The sequence below is a fragment of the Narcine bancroftii genome, chromosome 6 (assembly GCF_036971445.1).
Source record: "Narcine bancroftii isolate sNarBan1 chromosome 6, sNarBan1.hap1, whole genome shotgun sequence".
Taxonomy (NCBI): domain Eukaryota; kingdom Metazoa; phylum Chordata; class Chondrichthyes; order Torpediniformes; family Narcinidae; genus Narcine; species Narcine bancroftii.
The window spans coordinates 249,650,291-249,669,479 of record NC_091474.1 but is presented as its reverse complement, the minus strand read 5'-3'; the positions used below and the strand labels follow the sequence as shown (position 1 = coordinate 249,669,479).

The window sequence follows — 19,189 nt, the reverse complement described above, 5'->3', positions numbered from 1 at the left end:
GTTGAAGGTCTTTGAGTGGGGGAAGACCAGATTTGAAGAAATGAGAAAATTGTATGGGCTGATCTTTTTTCTGGAAAGGATGTCGAGGAGATTTGGAGGGTATTTAAAGAGGAGATATTGAGAGTACAGGATCTTTACGTGCCAGTCAGTTCAAAAGGCAAGGCCAAAGGTTCAAGGGAACCGTGGTTTTCTGGAAAAATAAGGAAGTTGGTTCGGGATAAGAGGGGGGCATTTACCAAATTTAAGAAACAAAAAATGGATAAGATGTATGATTATTACATAGATTGCAGAAAAAACCTGAAGAAGGAAATTAGAAAGGCAAAAAGAAGGTATTAGGTGTCAATAGCTGATGAGGTAAAAGTGAATCCTAAGGGTTTTACAGATATGTGAATAGTAAAGGGAGGGTTAAGGATAGAACAGGACCGCTGGAAAATGGGAGCGGTGAACTGTGTAAGGAACCGTATCAGTTGGGAGAGATATTAAATGATTTTTTCTCATCTGTGTTCATGAAGAAAAAGGACATTGGACTATGTGAGATAAGTGAGGCAAATGGCTTAGTTATGGAAAAGATAAGGATTAGTACAGAGAGGGTTTTAGAGCTTCTAGGGTCAGTAAAAGTGGATAAGTCTCCCGGTCCTGATGGGATTTTCCCAGGACGTTAAGGGAGGTCAGGGAGCAAATAGCGGAGGCACTGTCAGTGATTTTTCAACGATCGCTGGAGGAGGGTGTTGGTGCCGCGGGATTGGAGGGTTGCTGATATAGTTCTGTTGTTTAAAAAAGGCACAAGGTGTCGGCCAAGTAATTATAGGCCTGTAAGTTTAACTTCAGTGATAGGGAAAGTTATGGAAGGTATTCTTAGAGATGGTGTGTATAAATATCTGGATAGGCAGGGTTTGATCAGGAGCACCCAGCATGGGTTTGTGAAGGGTAAGTCATGTTTGATGAACCTTGTTGAGTTTTTCGAAGAAGTGACAAGAAAGGTGGATGAAGGTAGGGCAGTTGATGTAGTTTATCTGGATTTTAGCAAAGCTTTTGATAAGGTTCCACATGAAAGGTTAGTAAGGAAGGTTCAGTCACTAGGGATTAATAGAGAAATAATAAGATGGGTTCAGTGGCTGGAGGAGAGACAGCAGAGGATCATGGTGGACAACTGTCTGACAGGATGGAAGCCTGTGACAAGCGGCGTGCCTCAAGGATCGATGCTAGGTTCCCTGTTCATAATTTATATTAATGATTTGGATGATGGGGTCGTTAACTGGGTAAGTAAATATGCAGATGATACAAAAATAGGGGGAGTGGTGGAGAGCGAGGAAGGTTTTCAGGGATTACAGAGAGATTTGGTTTGTCTGGAAAATTGGGCTGAAAGATGGCAGGGGGAATTTAATTTTGAAAAGTGTGAGGTGCTTCATTTCGGTAAAAATAATCAAAATAGGACATGTGTAGTAAAGGGGAGGACATTGGGGAATGGACAAGAACAAAGAGATCTTGGAGTTACGGTGCAGAGTTCCTTGAAGGTGGATTCCCTTGTCGACAGGGTGGTTAAGAAGGCATATGGTATGCTGGCCTTCATAAATCATAGCATAGAGTATAAGAGCTGGGAAGTGATGCTGTGACTGTTTAAAGTGTTGGTGAGGCCAGGTTTGGAGTATTGTGTTTAGTTCTGGTCTCCAAATTATAGGAAGGATATAGATAAGGTGGAGAGGGTGCAGAGAAGATTTACAAGGATGTTGCCTGGCTTAAAATACCTAGAGTACAGAGAAAGATTGAATAGGTTAGGACTTTATTCATTGGAACGTAGACGGTTGAGAGGGGATTTGATAGAGGTGTTTAAAATTATGAAGGGAATTGATAGACTCGATGCAAGTAGACTCTTCCCCCTGAGAGCAGGGGAGGTTGAAACAAGAGGACACAAGTTGAGGGTAAGGGGGCAAAATTTTAGGAGAAACATTAGAAGATGTTTCTTCACTCAGAGAGTGGGGGCTGAATGGAATAATCTTCTGGAGGAAATAGTTGAGGCAGAGTCAATTCTTTCATTTAGGAGGAGGCTGGATATATACATAGATAGGAGGGGGTTGGAGGGTTATGGGCGGAGAATAGGCGGGTGAATCTAGCTGAGTTGTTTGAGTGAACCGGCGTGGACTTGAAGGGCCGAGATGGCCTGTTTCCAAGCCATAAACTGTTATATGGTTTTTGATTTGATTTAAGTTTCTCCTTCTCAAATTGCAGGGCAAATTTGATCATATTATAATCACTGCCTCCTAAGTGTTGCCTTACCTTCAACTCTCTTATCATCTCTGGTTCATTGCATAATATCCAATCCACAATTGCCATTTCCCTGGTCAGCTCAGCAATAACCTGTTCTTGGAAGTCATTTCTTAGGCATTCATAAATTCTCTTACGATCCAGTCTCAACCAAGTTTTCCCAATCTACTTGCATGTTAAAATTCCTCATGACCTACCAAGAACATTGCCCTTCATTTGCTGCTATAATTTGTTGTCCACATCTCGTCTACTGTTTGGAGGGTCTGTATATAACTGCAAACAGTGTCTTTTTAATCCTGCCATTTCTTAACTCAACCCACAATAATTCTATATTTTCTGATCCTATGTCACCTCTTTCTAAGGATTTTACATTATTCCTTACCAGCAGAGCCATGCCACTTCCTCTGTTTACCTGCCTGTCATTTCGATAGATACACTCTGTATCCTTGGACATTCAGCTCCCAATGACATTCATCCTTTAGCCACAACATCATATCTGCCAATCTGTAGCTGTACGACAAGGTCATCTACTTTATTTCTTGTGGTGCCTGCATTGCATCTCATCCCCTTGGCTACAATTTTGCCCTACCTGTCTGTCCTTCCACATTAACACCTTATCATCTGCCTTTACTTGTGCACCAGCAATCTTCTCCTCTCCACTTTGGTTCCCACCCCAATGTATGGTACAGTTGTGGACTCCGGCCCAACCTGGTCATGGCAATAAAGTAATTCAAGCTAGTTTCATTTGCCTGCATTTGGCCGATATCCCTTTAAACCTTCCTATCTGTGTACTTGTCAAAATATGTCTACTAAATGTTACAATTGTACTCTTCTCTGCCACTTCCTCTGACTGTTTCACGTATCCACCCCCCCCCCCGCCGCCACCAATCTCTACTTCCTTTTGTTTTGTCCATTTGCCAGATTGCTGTAGTTGCCTCTTGCCCATTTGGATGAGTAAATCACAGCAAATTCATGCTATCATTCAAATTCCACTTGGACCTTACCTACACATTTAGAGAATGATCTGTTATGGATCCATGCCACAATCCAGAAAAGAAAGTTAAAAAAAGATGTCTGAACATATAGAGTACCCATTTATTTTTGCTAAATGGGTAGAGTTAACATCTCCTGCTGAGGTTCAGAGAATTAAACCTCATGCCTCAGCAATGTGACCAATAAAGTCAATACATTTGGTAGTTCTAGAATAAATGATCTAATGGCATTTTGAGTACAGTTTATAACTTTATATAATAGATAGAGAGGCATGAGTGCCCAAACAATATTTACTAGGAATACAGTATATTAAAACTGAAAGATTATACATTTCAGGCAAAAAAGAGAATGTAGTCCGAGCGTGACTCCACAAATAGCTCGGGTGCACAGAAAGAGTGAGAAAGTAGTAGTGAAAGGGGATTCAACCGTTAGGATAGAGACAGATTTCTTGAAGATGTGATTCCAGGATGGAACCTTGTTTCCTCAATGCTGGAGTTCTGGATTCCATCAAATTATTTTGGAGCCACATTAAGGGAGAGTGCAAAGACCTAGTGTTACAGTGAAAGACGAGGGGCAATTTATTCAGACAGAAGTTGATGTGGAATAAACAGTCAGCTGCAGGTATGATTACAACTTTTAGAAGGTATTTGGACAGGCTCATGAACCAAATGCAGGAGTAGCTCAGGAAGGCACCTTTGGTCAGCATGAATGAGTGAGACCCAAGGGCCAGTTGAGATAGTATAATTCTGATCACAATTGGATGTACGCTTAATTACCTGGACGGTGGTGTGCAGGAAAGCAACTGCATACAGTAATGGTTTCCACATGGGTAGGTTGGAGTATTCTATTTGATCTTGTGTGATCCCAGTAAATGTTCTTTTTAGTCCTGCACGCACTCCCTGAGGGGGTTCATTGGTGAACTTGATGGATGTCTATAAAATAGGTAATGGAGATTACTGGCAATTCATCTGGTTTACAAGAAAACAATTAGATTACTAATAAGTGAATGTATCTATGATTTGAGAAAAATTAGGCCATCAAATATTCATGCATTAAAATGGGATTTAAAGAGAAAATAATGAACAGGCAAGGTAACATCTGTGGAGAGGGAAACAAGTGCATCATTTCAGGTTGGTGACCTTCACTTGAACTAGGAATATGGCTGGAGATCTAAGATATTTCAATTGGCACTATGGAAAGAACTAAGGAAAAGTGAGCGATGGGTTGGAGACTGATACAGAAAGTGGTAATAATGGTGCAGAAGGCGGTCACAGCTCATCCATGGAGTTATCTGTATGGGGGAAATATAATCAGGAGAGAAAACATGTCAAGTGACATAAATTATGTCTATAAAACTAAAATTTGGTTACTTGCACATTATAGATATCCCTCTATGTACTTTTTGTTCAATTGAATGTACAGAAACCTCTTCAATGCAACTATTGTGTGTCAACTTCCATCAGCCTGTTCCATTTACCACCAACTCTCCGAGTAAAAAATCTTGCCCCACCTATCTACTTTAAACTTTACCCCTTCACAAATGCATGTCCTTGAGTATGTGATACTTTTACCCTGTATAAAAGATCATGACTGCTCAATCAACAACTTGTAAGATTTTATAATTTCTATCAGAACTCCCCTTCAGTGCTCCAGAGAAAACAACTCAAATGTGTCCAACCTTGAATGACTGTGTAGAGGCACTTATTGCGTGCATTAAAGCGGCGAAGGTAAAAGAGAGAGCCGTCCAGTCGGTACCTGATGTACTCTCCCTCCTCTAGACCCTGTACAGCACATGACAACATGCAGGTGAAGAACAGATTGAACAAGACTGGAGCTGGTACACAACCCTGCTTCACCCTTTAGAAATGGCAAATGCAGCTGATGTGTCACCACTGCAGAGGACCTGTCCTATTAGTCCATCATAGAGCAGCTGAATCATCTTTACGAGTTTCCTTGGCCATCCATAATGATCCAGAGGGACTCCCTGTTTACAGTGTCAAATGCCTTTGTCAGGTCAATGAAGAAAGAGTAAAGAGGCTTGTTCTGCTCAATGTACTTCTCCTGAACTTGTTTCACGGCAAATATCATGTCCACTGTACTCTGTTCTGGCTGAAAGCCGCACTGCGCCTCTGGAAGATTCCTTTCCGAGACAGTGACAAGTCTGTTCAGGAGGATGCGGGCAAAAGTCTTTCCTGTGATGGATAGCAGTGAGATATCCCTGAAGTTTCTGCAGTTTGATTTGCTTCCCTTGTTTTTGTAGAGAGCCAAAATGATGGCATCACAGAAGTCATCAGGCATCTCCTCTGTGATTCAGATGTCTTCCAGGATGTCTTGGAACACTTGGAACACATTTGGGCTTAGAGCTTTGTAGATCTCGGCAGGAATACCATCCTGCCTTGTTGCTTTAATTGAATTCATCTGCGACATCACTTTATTGATCACAACACATTAACAGCTCTGTAATGGAGAGAGGAAAGAGTACCAAGATCCTCGGAAGTCCACTCATATTGTTCTCCATAAAGTTTGGGACAAAGACATTCTTTTCCTTTATTTGTCCCTGTGCTCTACAGTTTTACATTTATAATCAAACAATTCACATGGGATTGAAGTTCACATTCCAGATTTTATTCAAGGTTATTTATATAATTTGGTTTGACCTTTTTATACATAGTCCCCTTATTTCAGGACTCCATAATATTTTGGACATTTTTATAGTATGTATATTAAAGTACTCATGTTTAGTATTTTGTTCCATATCTCTTGTATGCAATGTCTGCTTAAGATTTGTGATTCTTAGACATCACCAGGTGCTGAGTATCCTCTCTGGTGATGCTCTGCCAGGCCTCTACTGTAGCCATCTTCAGCTCCTGCTGGTTTTGGGAGCTTGTACCCTTAAGTTTTCTCCTCACAATATGGAAAGCATACTCAATTGGATTTGGATCATATGACTGACTAGGCCATTCAAGAATTTTCAAGGTTCTCTGTTGCTTTAGCAATATGTTTGGGATCATTGTCTAGATGTAGGTAGAAGCACCGTCTAATGAATTTGGAGGCTGTGCGACCAATCAACCACATTAGACAAGGATCTGTGATTAATAGGCTTTAATCACCTTTAGATGTCAGCACATCTTACATGTTGGTGGCCCGGTTCCAAGGCAGGTACTGAGGGAGGGGTTTGCGCGTAATAGCCTTTATGGGGATATCCGGAAAGGAGGAGTCACAAGTTCAGGGACGGGCCAGCCCATAAGCACATACATACTAAATACATAGTGGTAGCACCAGATGAAGATAGGGGCACCAGAGCCTGTGGCAGCCATATATGCCCAGACCGTAGCATCCCCATCACCATGTTTCACAGATGAGTGATATGTTTTGGATCTTGGGTAGTTCCTTTACGCCTCCACACTCTGTCCTCGCCATCACTCTAATACATGTTAATTGGTCTAATTTGTCCACAGGACTCTTCCAAAATTCTGCAGGTTCTTTTAAATACTTTTTGGCAAACTAATTGGGCCATCCTGTTTTTGTGGCTAACTAGTGGTTTTCATCTTGCAGTGTAACCTCCGTACCTCTGTTCATGAAGTCTTCTGTGGACAGTCGTCATTGACACATCACACCTGCCTCCTGAAGAGTCATGTACTTACCTTCGTTGGGAACAGATCCAGCTGCCATTGATGATGTAAGTGATGCGATGAGCGGGAGTAATACCGCACATGTACGGGTGTGTTAAGGATCAGTATCTTTGGCTTGGCTTCGCGGACGAAGATTTATGGAGGGGGTAAAAAGTCCACGTCAGCTGCAGGCTCGTTTGTGGCTGACCAGTCCGATGCGGGACAGGCAGACACGATTGCAGCGGTTGCAAGGGAAAATTGGTTGGTTGGGGTTGGGTGTTGGGTTTTTCCTCCTTTGCCTTTTGTCAGTGAGGTGGGCTCTGCGGTCTTCTTCAAAGGAGGCTGCTGCCCGCCAAACTGTGAGGCGCCAAGATGCACGGTTTGAGGCGTTATCAGCCCACTGGCGGTGGTCAATGTGGCAGGCACCAAGAGATTTCTTTAGGCAGTCCTTGTACCTTTTCTTTGGTGCACCTCTGTCACGGTGGCCAGTGGAGAGCTCGCCATATAATACGATCTTGGGAAGGCGATGGTCCTCCATTCTGGAGACGTGACCCATCCAGCGCAGCTGGATCTTCAGCAGCGTGGACTCGATGCTGTCGACCTCTGCCATCTCGAGTACCTCGACGTTAGGGGTGTGAGCACTCCAATGGATGTTGAGGATGGAGCGGAGACAACGCTGGTGGAAGCGTTCTAGGAGCCGTAGGTGGTGCCGGTAGAGGACCCATGATTCGGAGCCGAACAGGAGTGTGGGTATGACAACGGCTCTGTATACGCTTATCTTTGTGAGGTTTTTCAGTTGGTTGTTTTTCCAGACTCTTTTGTGTAGTCTTCCAAAGGCGCTATTTGCCTTGGCGAGTCTGTTGTCTATCTCATTGTCGATCCTTGCATCTGATGAAATGGTGCAGCCGAGATAGGTAAACTGGTTGACCGTTTTGAGTTTTGTGTGCCCGATGGAGATGTGGGGGGGCTGGTAGTCATGGTGGGGAGCTGGCTGATGGAGGACCTCAGTTTTCTTCAGGCTGACTTCCAGGCCAAACATTTTGGCAGTTTCCGCAAAGCAGGACGTCAAGCGCTGAAGAGCTGGCTCTGAATGGGCAACTAAAGCGGCATCACTCACATGAGAAGAGTGAGTGTCAGTGGTCAGAGGAGTTTAGCTGGGTGCTGTTTGGGGAGTTGAAGAATGCAATGTTGTGTCTAGTGAGTAATAAAAAGGAAGTCAAATTCATGGTGTGCTGGAAGAAACGAGTGAGTGTATTCTTTATTTGTTTGTAAGCCGCAGTGAATCAGTGCCGTTATAAGTGGTGACCCTGTGAGTTCACAGTACATTCTCGTTTAAAATAGATAGTGATGAGGAAAAACCCCTTCCAGATGCAGTCGGGGAGGGGGGTCAAACTAAAGATTCCCCCCTTTTATTAATAATGCATCAGCATGGTTTATGCTTCTCAGGGCGTGCTTCTCTGCCCTCAGTCTGACAAGTCAGAAGACTTGTGGAGCGTTTTCCAGAGCAGATTGCCTGTGAAGTGGAGGATGCCTTAGTGGATCCGGATGGTAATCTCCCATACGACATCCTTAAGGTGGCTATTCTGTGGTGTACTCAGCCATCGAGGGAGACTCATATTGCCCAACTACTAGCAAATGACAGTCAAGGCGATAGGCAACAGTCACAGATGTTGAGGAGGTGGCATGGGCTAGCTGGGACAGGCCTTGTTGAAGATGAATTTTGGAAAGAGGTTTCTTTGATGTTTACCACATCATGTTCAAGAGCATTTGGTGTCTTTCGAATGATCAGTTGGTGGATCTTGCTGACCTTGTTCTGTACATGACCTCTGCATGGAAGAGAGAAGGATTAGCTTTTTCGCCTAGTCGACAGGAGCCAATGGAACTGGAACAACTGCATACTGCGCCTTGTGAAGTGCCAGCATCTTATTAATGGAAGGTAGCACCAGCACCATGTCAATAACTGAGTGGGAGCAGCAATGGTAGCACTGACTACACAGGTCCAGGTTTTGGGCACGCAACGGAATTCCTTCCGTCAACTTGGTTGGAATTGTGATGGTGAAGGTTGGGGTAGAAGTGATGGCTGGCGTATATTGACCGTCCATGTTCTGTGTCAGGGCCAGAGACAGAGGACCAGTAGCACCCTTGCCAGTCGGACCGTGCATAACCTGTCTTGCAATATTGGATGAGATCAGGCTGAACGGTAAGCCATTCAGACCGTTCCGTAGTGGGACAGTTCCAATCAGTCGCATCTTTGCATGGCTCAGAGGCTTGGTGGGGGGAGGATGGGTCTACTTACCTTTGTCAGGAGCGGAGTCGGCTGTTGATGATGATGTAAGCGATGCAACGCGTGGGAGTAATCGCGTGCATGGGCGGGTGTGTTAAGCGTCAACATATGAGTGATGAATCTCAGATGCAGGAGGAAGAGAGAGAGTGTCAGGATCTCCCGTGTGGCAGTGAGCTAATGAGAAGGTCAGAGGAGTTTGGGTGGTGTTTGGGGAGTTGAACAATGCAATGTTGTGTCTAGTGAGTGTAATAAAAGAAAGTTGACCATGCTGTGCTGGAAGAAACGAGTGAGTGTTTTCTTTACTTGTTTGTAAGGTGTGGTGAGTCAGTGCTGTTACGCTTTCAGCTATTCCCGTTGGGAAAGAGATACAGGACTATCTGAGCCAGAACCACCAGATTGAGAAACAACTTCTTCTCATGGGCACTGTAATTGCTGAGATGATTGAATGAACTGCTCATAGAAACTCTCCCACACTCTACCATTTATTAAACAATATTTATTTATTTTTATGTATGTACTGCATTGCATCATTTGTCTGGATGTGTGCTTGCATGTTTTTGCATTGAGGACCAGAGAATGCTGATTCGTCGGGCTATTGGATGATACTGAACAAAGTATTGTGTGGCTACTTTCAAGAAGTGATGGCCCTCAACCTCCATATCCTTCTGCACATCAATGCTTTTAAGTGTCCTGCCATTAGTCCCTTTTCCACTGGCATCCCAGTAATTGGCTGTGCAGTGTCCCAGGATAGGAAACCCTTTGTGCCGTTTCCACTGGGCCACCTTTAACTGGGACACTAAATGCTTTTCCTCTGAACATACTCATCCCCGGGGATCGGAGTTTTCTGTCTTCAGCTGGAAATGGGTGACTTTCTGCTGTCCCTTTTCTACCGGTTTTATCAGCTCGCTGGCGTCAGCAAGCACTGAGAATTTGAGTAGGGGTAGAGGTAGTTAATTCCTGGCGTGAAATGACTCATTCATGGCGGCTTTCGGACAGTGTTCCTTTTCTACTGGACCCTGTCCCAGTAAATTCTCAGAGTGCCAGAGGAAAAGGGCCTATTAACTGTATATTTTACCCTTCGATTTAACCTCCCAAGATGCAACAGCTCACATTTGACCAGATTAAACACCATCTGCCATTTCTCTGCCAATATCAGACTGGGCCAACTTGATTTCTCATACACCAATCCATGCTGGTTCTCCTGAATGTTCCCCTTGGCCATCCAAATGGATCAGTTTGAAGATCCTGTCCCCTGAGTTTACATTGGGGGCTGCATTGGTAAAGAGCAACAGATAAAGACAGAGACCAGTGTGGGAGTGGGATGGAGAATTACCTTGAAGCTCAGGGTCATCTCTGCATGGAACTGTGTATCTGTACCCCTAGTTTCTCTGTTCTGCAACACTTTCCTGGTCTCCACCATGCACCATGTCCAAGTTAATTTACCAAAGTGCAAGAGATTGCGCTTTTCTGAGTTAAATTCCAATTTATTTTAATCCCATCTGTGAATGATTTCTTGTGATCTCTCTTCACATAATTTTTCAAGCACTTTCCTATTTTTAAAATATACTCTTTAGAGGCTTCCTTATCATTAGTTTTCTTCTGCCATATGCTTCCTTCTTTTTTCTCTACCCAGCTTTCCTGTACTTATTACCTTTGGCTTTTCCCTTACAGGAACATCTTGGCCTTGAACTCTCTGCATTTCTCCTTTGAAGGCTTCTGCTGTGCAGATGTCGACTGATCTGCCAGATCTTCTCTTATGTTAGTGAAATAATCATGGCAGTGCCTCAAGAAGTCAGCTCAGCACCACCTTTTTAAGATGGTGGTTAGAAATAAATGACTGCTTTCCAGAGTGCACACATCCTAAAATTGAATTAAAAATGGGACTCTGGATCCAGGAAAAGACATCACTGCAGTTATAGTCAGTGTGTTTTACAAAGATACAGAAGGTTCCTGTCAGGGGGTCCAGAGCAGAGATTCAGAAGACTAATTCCTGGATTTCTCCTAACTTAAGAGCCCATCAGAGCAGTGGCAGTACTGGGAGCGTGGCAGGAACCCTGTTCACGTCACTCATTTCCCAATCTGCAGTGGACATGCAGCGCCAACACTTACCTGCAGCAGTGCGATTGGGAACTTCGGATGCGGCTCAGTGGTGATCCACACTCGGAAAGATTCATTCACATTCTTCCTTGTCATTAGGGTCTCCAACAGCTCGTCCATAAACCCCAGTCCTAAGTGGCAGTTTTGCAGTAAGACCCATCCACCCTGTGGGGTAAAAACAAGAGTGGTTCAGGCTGGAAAACTTCTTACATATCTCAAATTCCCTAAGGATCTGGCAGAAGCCATAAAAAAGACTAATAACATCTATAAAGGTCCAAATACTGTTCAATAATTACTACTATGTTCATTTTGATTAATATAGAGGCCTTGAAAACGACGAGGTACTTTTGTCAAACCCAGGCAAATAAATTCACTGTCCAGAAAGACATACAGCTCTGGGTTGCAGCATGGTAGGGTTACGTTGCAGTCATTGCTGAGACTACACTTGGAGAACTGAGTGCAGTTCTTGTCATCCCCTACAACAGGAAGCTGTCATTAATCTGGAAGGAGTGCAGAAAAAAGCCATGAGGATTTTATGAGGACTAGCAGGCTTGAATTAGAAAGAGAGACCACATAGGTTGGGACTATTTATCCTGGAAGTAAAACACAAAAATCTGCAGATATCATGGTTGAAGTAAAAGCACAATCCTGGAGAAACTTAGCTGGTCAAACAATGTACTTTATATAATAAAGATAAAAATACATAACTGTGGTGGTGGACATTGATCACTGGTGAACCGGCTCCGCGTGTTACGCCACGCTAGTGGAGCAGCTGTGTGGAGGTGGTGCCGTCGGGGGTTCAACAGCGCCTCGTGCCTTAGGCCATGGCGCGTGCCTCTAGGCAGCGTGGTGATGTCACCACCAGCGTGGGGTGGAGCTCACACTGGCCCTTAAAAGGCACGCGCAAAGATTCAAATAAATCAGTTCAACTGAAACCTGTTCTGACCTGTGGTGTATTTTAGGTAATGTAGCTACCACTACATTGGTGACCCTGATGAGTCCAGACGTTTTCTGGCCTCACAACCATGGACGCGACAGCAGTCAACATGGTCATAGTGAAACTTCCTCCCTTCTGGACGCTTTGCCCACACACATGGTTTGGGCAAGCAGAAACACAGTTTCACCTCCAGCAGATAACTTCAGATTCCACGATGTTCTACCACGTTGTGAGTGCCCTCGACCAGGAGACTGCCACCAGGATAGATGACCTGATCCACGACCCACCGGAGGAGGGTAAATAAGGAGGGTAAATACCTCATGCTCAAACACCTCCTCCTCAGCATGTTTGGCCTCTCCCGACGACAGCACGCAGCAAGGCTCATGCACCTGGATGATTTGGGAGACAGAGCCCTGTCCGCCATCTTGGATGAGATGCTCGCGCTGATAGAGGGTCATAAATCGTGTCTAATGTTCGAACAGGTGTTCCTCGAGCAAATGCCAGATGACATCCAGCTCCTACTGGTGGACGAGAACTTCTCTGACCCACACAAAGTTGCAACCCACGCCGATGTACTATGGCGCACGAAGCGGCAAAAGGAGGCCGCTGCAAGTCAGGTGACCTGCCCTGGACCCAACCGACTGCAGACACAAGATAGAGGACCCGCACAACACCTGTGCTTCTACCACCAGCGCTGGCGGGCCCAAGCTCGCAAGTGCAGGCAACCCTGCTCCTTCCAGGGAAATGACCTTGTCAGCCACTGTTGATGGCTGCAACGGCTGGCCACATCAACAGCTTCCTCCACGTGACCAACAAGTCAAGTGGCCGACGTTTCCTGGTAGGATGCTCCCTTCGACCGTCCTGGAGACCTGCACCTGATCACGATGCCCCACATTGTGCACGGCCAACGGAACGGAGATCAGAACCTTCGGCACGCGTAACGTGCAAACCAAGCTCGGCAGAAAGAAGTTCTGTGGCGGTTCATACTGGCCATGGTGGGTACAGCAATTCTGGGGGCCGACTTCCTCTGAGCACACAGCCTGTTGGTCGACCTGAAAGGCAGGCATCTGGTGCATGCCCGCATCTTCCAAATAGTCCGCATCAAGGACACCAGCGCTTGCAACTCAGGGGGTAGCTGCCACCAGCACCCCTAAGGATGAATACACCCACATCCTTAACGTGTTCCCCACCATCCTACGGCCACAGTTTACCTCAAGGCCAGAAAGCTGCCCTCCGACAAACTGCAGTTGGCCAAAGAAGAGTTCTCCCGCCTACAAGAATTGGGAATCGTCTGCAGGTCAGATAGCCCCTGGGCATCCCCCCTACACATGATCCCCAAGGGCTCTGGGTGCTGGTGCTCATGTGGAGACCATCACCACCTTAATGATGCGATCACACCAGACCGCTACTCCATCCCGCACATTCAGGACTTCACTTCCAACCTGCACGGCTCGAGGGTCTTTTCCAAGGTCGATCTGGTTTGGGGCTACCATCAAATCTCGGTCCACCCCGACGACATTGGTAAGACAGTCATCATTACCCCATTCAGCCTTTTCGAGTTCCTCCAAATGCGCTTCAGCCTCAAGAACGCAGCCCAGACATTCCAGCGCTTAATGGATACAGTGAGCAGGGACCTGAGCATTGTGTTTATATATCTCGATGATATCCTCATCGCCAGTCAGGATCATACCGAGTACAAAGCCACCTCCGCACACTGCCCGCCTGGCAGAGTTTGGCCTCATAACTAATGTGGCCAAATGCCAGTTCGGCAAAGAACCCTTGCAGTTCTTGGGCCACAATGTCACTGTGGACGGAGCCTCCCCATCAGCAGAGAAGGTTGTGGCCATATAGTCGTGGTCATATGTCAGTTCGCGAGACCCAATACCCTTAAGGGCCTGCAGGAGTTCACTGGGATGGTCAATTTCTACAACCGATTCATCTGGGGGCAGCCCACATCATGCAACTGCTATTTGCAATGATCAAGAACAAGACTCTGGAATGGATGAAAGAAGTCAAAGCAGCCTTCGCCACAAAGAAAGAAGCCCTAGCGAGTGCCACCCTATTGGCCCATCCACGGCCCAATGCACACATCGCACTCTCCATGGATGCATCAGCCACAGCCATCGAGGGCATCCTGGAGCATGCGGTGGAAGGTCAGGGGTGGCCTCAAGCATTCTTCAGCCGGCACCTACGCCCTCCAGAACTCAAGTACAGCCCCTTCAACAGGGAGCTCCAGGCCCTCTACCTGGCCTTCAGACACTTCCAGTACTTCCTGGAGGGCAGACAATTCATTGTGTTTACTGACCACAAGCCACTAACCCAAGCCCTCGCCATGGCCAAAGATTTCCTGGTCAGCATGCCAGCAACGACATCTGTCCTATGTCTCCAAGATCACCAGAGACATCCGGCACCTGGTGGGTAAGGACAATGTCATTGTCGATGCACTCCTGCGGTCCATGATCCACGACCTGGTCCTGGCCTGAACTACATCCGGCTAGCGCAGGCACAAAAGGGGGACGATGAGACTCAGGCATTCCGACATGCCATCATGGGCCTCCGCCTCGAGGACCTAGAGCTACCGGACAGCCCCGACACACTACTTTGCAATGTGTCCACCGGCACGCCATACCCAGTAGTACCGCAACAATGGAGACCACAAGCTTTCAAAATGGTCCACAACCTTGTGTACCTGTCCATCAAAGCCTCGATGCGCATGGTGGCAGAGCGATTCGTGTGGCATGGCCTCAAAAAACAGGTTGCCCACATTGCACATAACTGCACTCAATGCCAAACCTCCAAGGTCCATCGTCACGTCATGAACCTGGTGCAGCAGTTCGATCCTCCGGCGAAGAGGTTCGAGCACATCCACATAGACATTGTGGGCTCCCTACCGGTTTCTAGGTATGCCCGCTACCTGTTGACTGTAGTCGACCACATGACGATGTGGCCAGAAGCCATTCCACTCAAGGACACTCCCGCCGAGTTTTGCGCCAGAGCCTTGCTCGCCCACTGGATCGCCAGGTTTGAGGTTCCAGCACACATGACGAGCGACAGAGGTGCCCAATTTACATCCACCCTCTGGTTACAACTGGCAAACCTTCTGGGGATTAAGCTACACCACACTACTGCCTACCATCCCCAGGCCAACGGACTCAAGAAACAATTCCTCCACCACCTCAAATCGGCCCTCATGGCACGACTAACTGGCCCTAACTGGGCGGACGAACTACCCTGGGTCCTACTTGGCATCAGGACGACCCCCAAGGAAGACCTACAGTTATCCTCCATGGAATTGGTTTACAGTACACCGCTATCGCAACCTGGCAAGTTCTTTAGTCCAAGTACAGATTTCGGCCCTGAGAATCGGCCCCTCTTGGCAGACTTGCAGGACAAGCTGGCCTTGCTGGCACCTGTCCCCCCACCTTCCCACCACGGTACCCGCCCTGCTTGCATCTCTAAAGAGCTGGCCACAACAGACTTTGTGTTTGTTTGGCGAGGTCCTATGAAGGCTCCTACAAAGTCCTGAAGTGGTCAGGCAAAACATTTACTCTGGTCATTGGGGGCAGGAAAGAACTGTTTATTGTGGACAGGCTGAAAGTGGCCCACTTAGACCACAGCCAGCTGGGCAGCCCAATCCAAACGACGGGGTCAGCCACCTAAGCGATGATACGTGTAAGCCGGTTCTGGGGGGGTGGGGTTTGTGTGGTGATGCACATCGATCGCTGGTAAACTGGCTCCGCATGTAACACCATGCTAGTGGAACAGCCGCGTGAAGATGGCACCGTCGGGGGTTCAACAGCGCCTCGTGGCTTAAGCCAAGGCGCACGCCTCTAGGCAATGTGGTGACATCACCGCCAGCACGGGGCGAAGCTCACGCTGGCACTTAAAGGGCGTGCGTGAAGATTCAAATAAATCACTTCAACTGAAACCTGTACTGACCTGTGGTGTGTTTTAGTCATTGTAGCTACCACTACATAACCGATATTTCGGGCTTGAGCCCTTCATCAAGAGAAGAAATAGTAGAATATGACATTAAACAAATTTTACATAGAAACAAGGGTTTACAGGGATATGAGCCAAACACAAGTAATTCAAATACTTCAGATAGACAACTTGAAAACTCCCAAGTGCATTCTTATCAATGTCTTGTAATGCTGCACCAAAGACTTCACGACTTTTATACTCCACTTTTCTTGCAATAAATACAAACATTTCATTAGCTTTCTGAATTAATTGTTGCCCTGCAACATTTGAGTACAGTGTAAACTTAAGAATACTGAAATTGAATAGATACTAAGATGGAATGTTTTCTTCAGGCTGAAGAAAACTGAGGTCCTCCATCAGCCAGCTCCCCACCATGACTACCAGCCCCCCCACATCTCCATCGGGCACACAAAACTCAAAACGGTCAACCAGTTTACCTATCTCGGCTGCACCATTTCATCAGATGCAAGGATCGACAATGAGATAGACAACAGACTCGCCAAGGCAAATAGCGCCTTTGGAAGACTACACAAAAGAGTCTGGAAAAACAACCAACTGAAAAACCTCACAAAGATAAGCGTATACAGAGCCATTGTCATACCCACACTCCTGTTCGGCTCCGAATCATGGGTCCTCTACCGGCACCACCTACGGCTCCTAGAACGCTTCCACCAGCGTTGTCTCCGCTCCATCCTCAACATCCATTGGAGCGCTTACACCCCTAACGTCGAAGTACTCGAGATGGCAGAGGTCGACAGCATCGAGTCCATGCTGCTGAAGATCCAGCTGCGCTGGATGGGTCACGTCTCCAGAATGGAGGACCATCGCCTTCCCAAGATCGTGTTATATGGCGAGCTCTCCACTGGCCACCGTGACAGAGGTGCACCAAAGAAAAGGTACAAGGACTGCCTAAAGAAATCTCTTGGTGCCTGCCACATTGACCACCGCCAGTGGGCTGATAACGCCTCAAACCGTGCATCTTGGCGCCTCACATTTTGGCGGGCAGCAACCTCCTTTGAAGAAGACCGCAGAGCCCACCTCACTGACAAAAGGCAAAGGAGGAAAAACCCAACACCCAACCCCAACCAACCAATTTTCCCTTGCAACCGCTGCAATCGTGTCTGCCTGTCCCGCATCGGACTTGTCAGCCACAAACGAGCCTGCAGCTGACGTGGACTTTTTACCCCCTCCATAAATCTTCGTCCGCGAAGCCAAGCCAAAGAAGATGGAATGTAATTTATTTTTGATGAACCAGTAGTCATGTGCTTTTACTGACCTGTTGCATAGACATTGCCACTAGCCTTCTGGCATGAACTTCTTGTCCTTGACCCATGGATATTGCTCGACAATCTGAAAAAATTATCAGCTAACAGTTATCCTTTACTAAATAATTTTGAATTAAATTATAGAATATGGAAATACCAACAATGACACTTTTTAAAATATTTATTAAAATGTTTTATATTTTGGATGTCATGTACTGAGAAATGAAGCTGGTCAAGTATGGACTAGTTGGGGAACACTTGGGAACAGTGACCACAATTCTATTTGCTTTAAGATGGTCATGCAAAAGGATAATACTGGTTCATAAATTAAAATCCAAAATTTGGGCAAATCCAATTTCAACAAGATTAGGTAGGAGTTTAGCAACAATTAACTGGACACAAATGTTAGAGACTCCAAGTGTGATGCCAAATGGGAAAGTCTCGGATCCAGGATGAACATGTTCCCAGTAGGGTAAAGGACAGGAATGGCAAGGACACAGAACTCTGGTTAACAAGAGATGTAGAGGCACAGATTATAAAGTAAAAGAGTAAAAGAGATTCAAGATTCCTTCATTGTTTAAAAAAGCCCTCCAAAAGGTAGTGGACACAGCCTTGGACATTACAGGCAAAACCTTTCCCACTATCAAGTACATCTACAGGGAACACTGCCGTCAGAGAGCATCAAGAATCCATACAACTCAGCACACACTCTGAAAGAGTCATACCACCAGGTTCAGGGACATCTGCTGCCCCTCCACCATCAGACTCCTCAACGACAAACTCAATCAGGGACTCATTTAGGACTCTTACTTATGCACTTTATTGTTTATTTTTATTCTCTCTGTATTGGATAGTTTATTTACATTCATTATCTGTTTATAGTTCTTTGTTTATATGTGTACGTTGTGTACAGTTTTTTTTCCATTACCAATAGGTGAGCATTCTGCCTCGACTGCATGAAAAAGAATCTCAGGGTTGCATATGATATCATGTATATTCTAAAATCTAGTAAGTGGAACACGGCAGGATCTACCTTAAAAGAAATGGAACCATCTGGTGTTCGTTACTACTTTTGGGGAGGGGTGGGGGTTAAACTTGTAGTTACAGGGATTGGAACTTGAGAGCTGTTCAAGAAGAGAAACAAACTTGGAAGTGGAAGTTAAAATGTTGTTAGCGAAATAAATAAACGGAAAAACAAAGGCATGCAGCAAAGAAATCAGAATATAAAAATTGTTAAAACTTTTGAAAATTAGGCTGGGCAAATCAAATGATCAGTAAGTTGAAGCGCCAATAAGAAAACCGGCTATTTTAGATTGAAACAATGCAATGGATAATTAATCTTGGTTTGAAGGGGTCCCTAGTAAAGAGTGAAGGGTGACTGCCCTTCCACACTGCAGGGAGTTGCATTCTCTACACAGGTTTCTTACCAATTGCAAGCCTTTTGGCCAGTCCTTCAATCTGGCTGCTGGGGTCTGATCCCATGGACAGGAAGCAGACCAGAGGAGTTTGTATGTCACTTTCTTCCCAGGTTGTCTCCAGGTTTAGAACCACAGGCTCGGCATATTTTTCTCCCATTGAATCAGAAATGTAGTTCCGAGCTTGTGAGAGAGTTCGATCAGGACACCATGACCTGAAAATTCAATATCAATTCACAGAATCATGAGGTCACTGCAACATATTCAATCTGTGTTGTCTCTTTATAGAGCAATCCAGGCAATCACATTCCTTCCCACTTTCCAGCAATATTTTTAAACCA

General features: G+C 45.8%; 1 protein-coding gene across 1 annotated transcript in view; it reads right to left on the bottom strand.

The window, feature by feature from the left end:
• Positions 1-19,189, bottom strand: part of LOC138737388 (dynein axonemal heavy chain 8-like) — a 397,732-nt gene that overhangs the window by 62,272 nt on the left and 316,271 nt on the right. Inside the window, exons 37-40 of the mRNA XM_069888135.1 lie at positions 18,861-19,063; positions 17,445-17,518; positions 11,260-11,412; positions 4,032-4,187 (exon numbers count right to left, since the gene is read on the bottom strand). Of these exons, the coding sequence (XP_069744236.1) occupies positions 4,032-4,187; positions 11,260-11,412; positions 17,445-17,518; positions 18,861-19,063 (586 nt within the window). The remainder of the gene's footprint in view (positions 1-4,031; positions 4,188-11,259; positions 11,413-17,444; positions 17,519-18,860; positions 19,064-19,189) is intronic.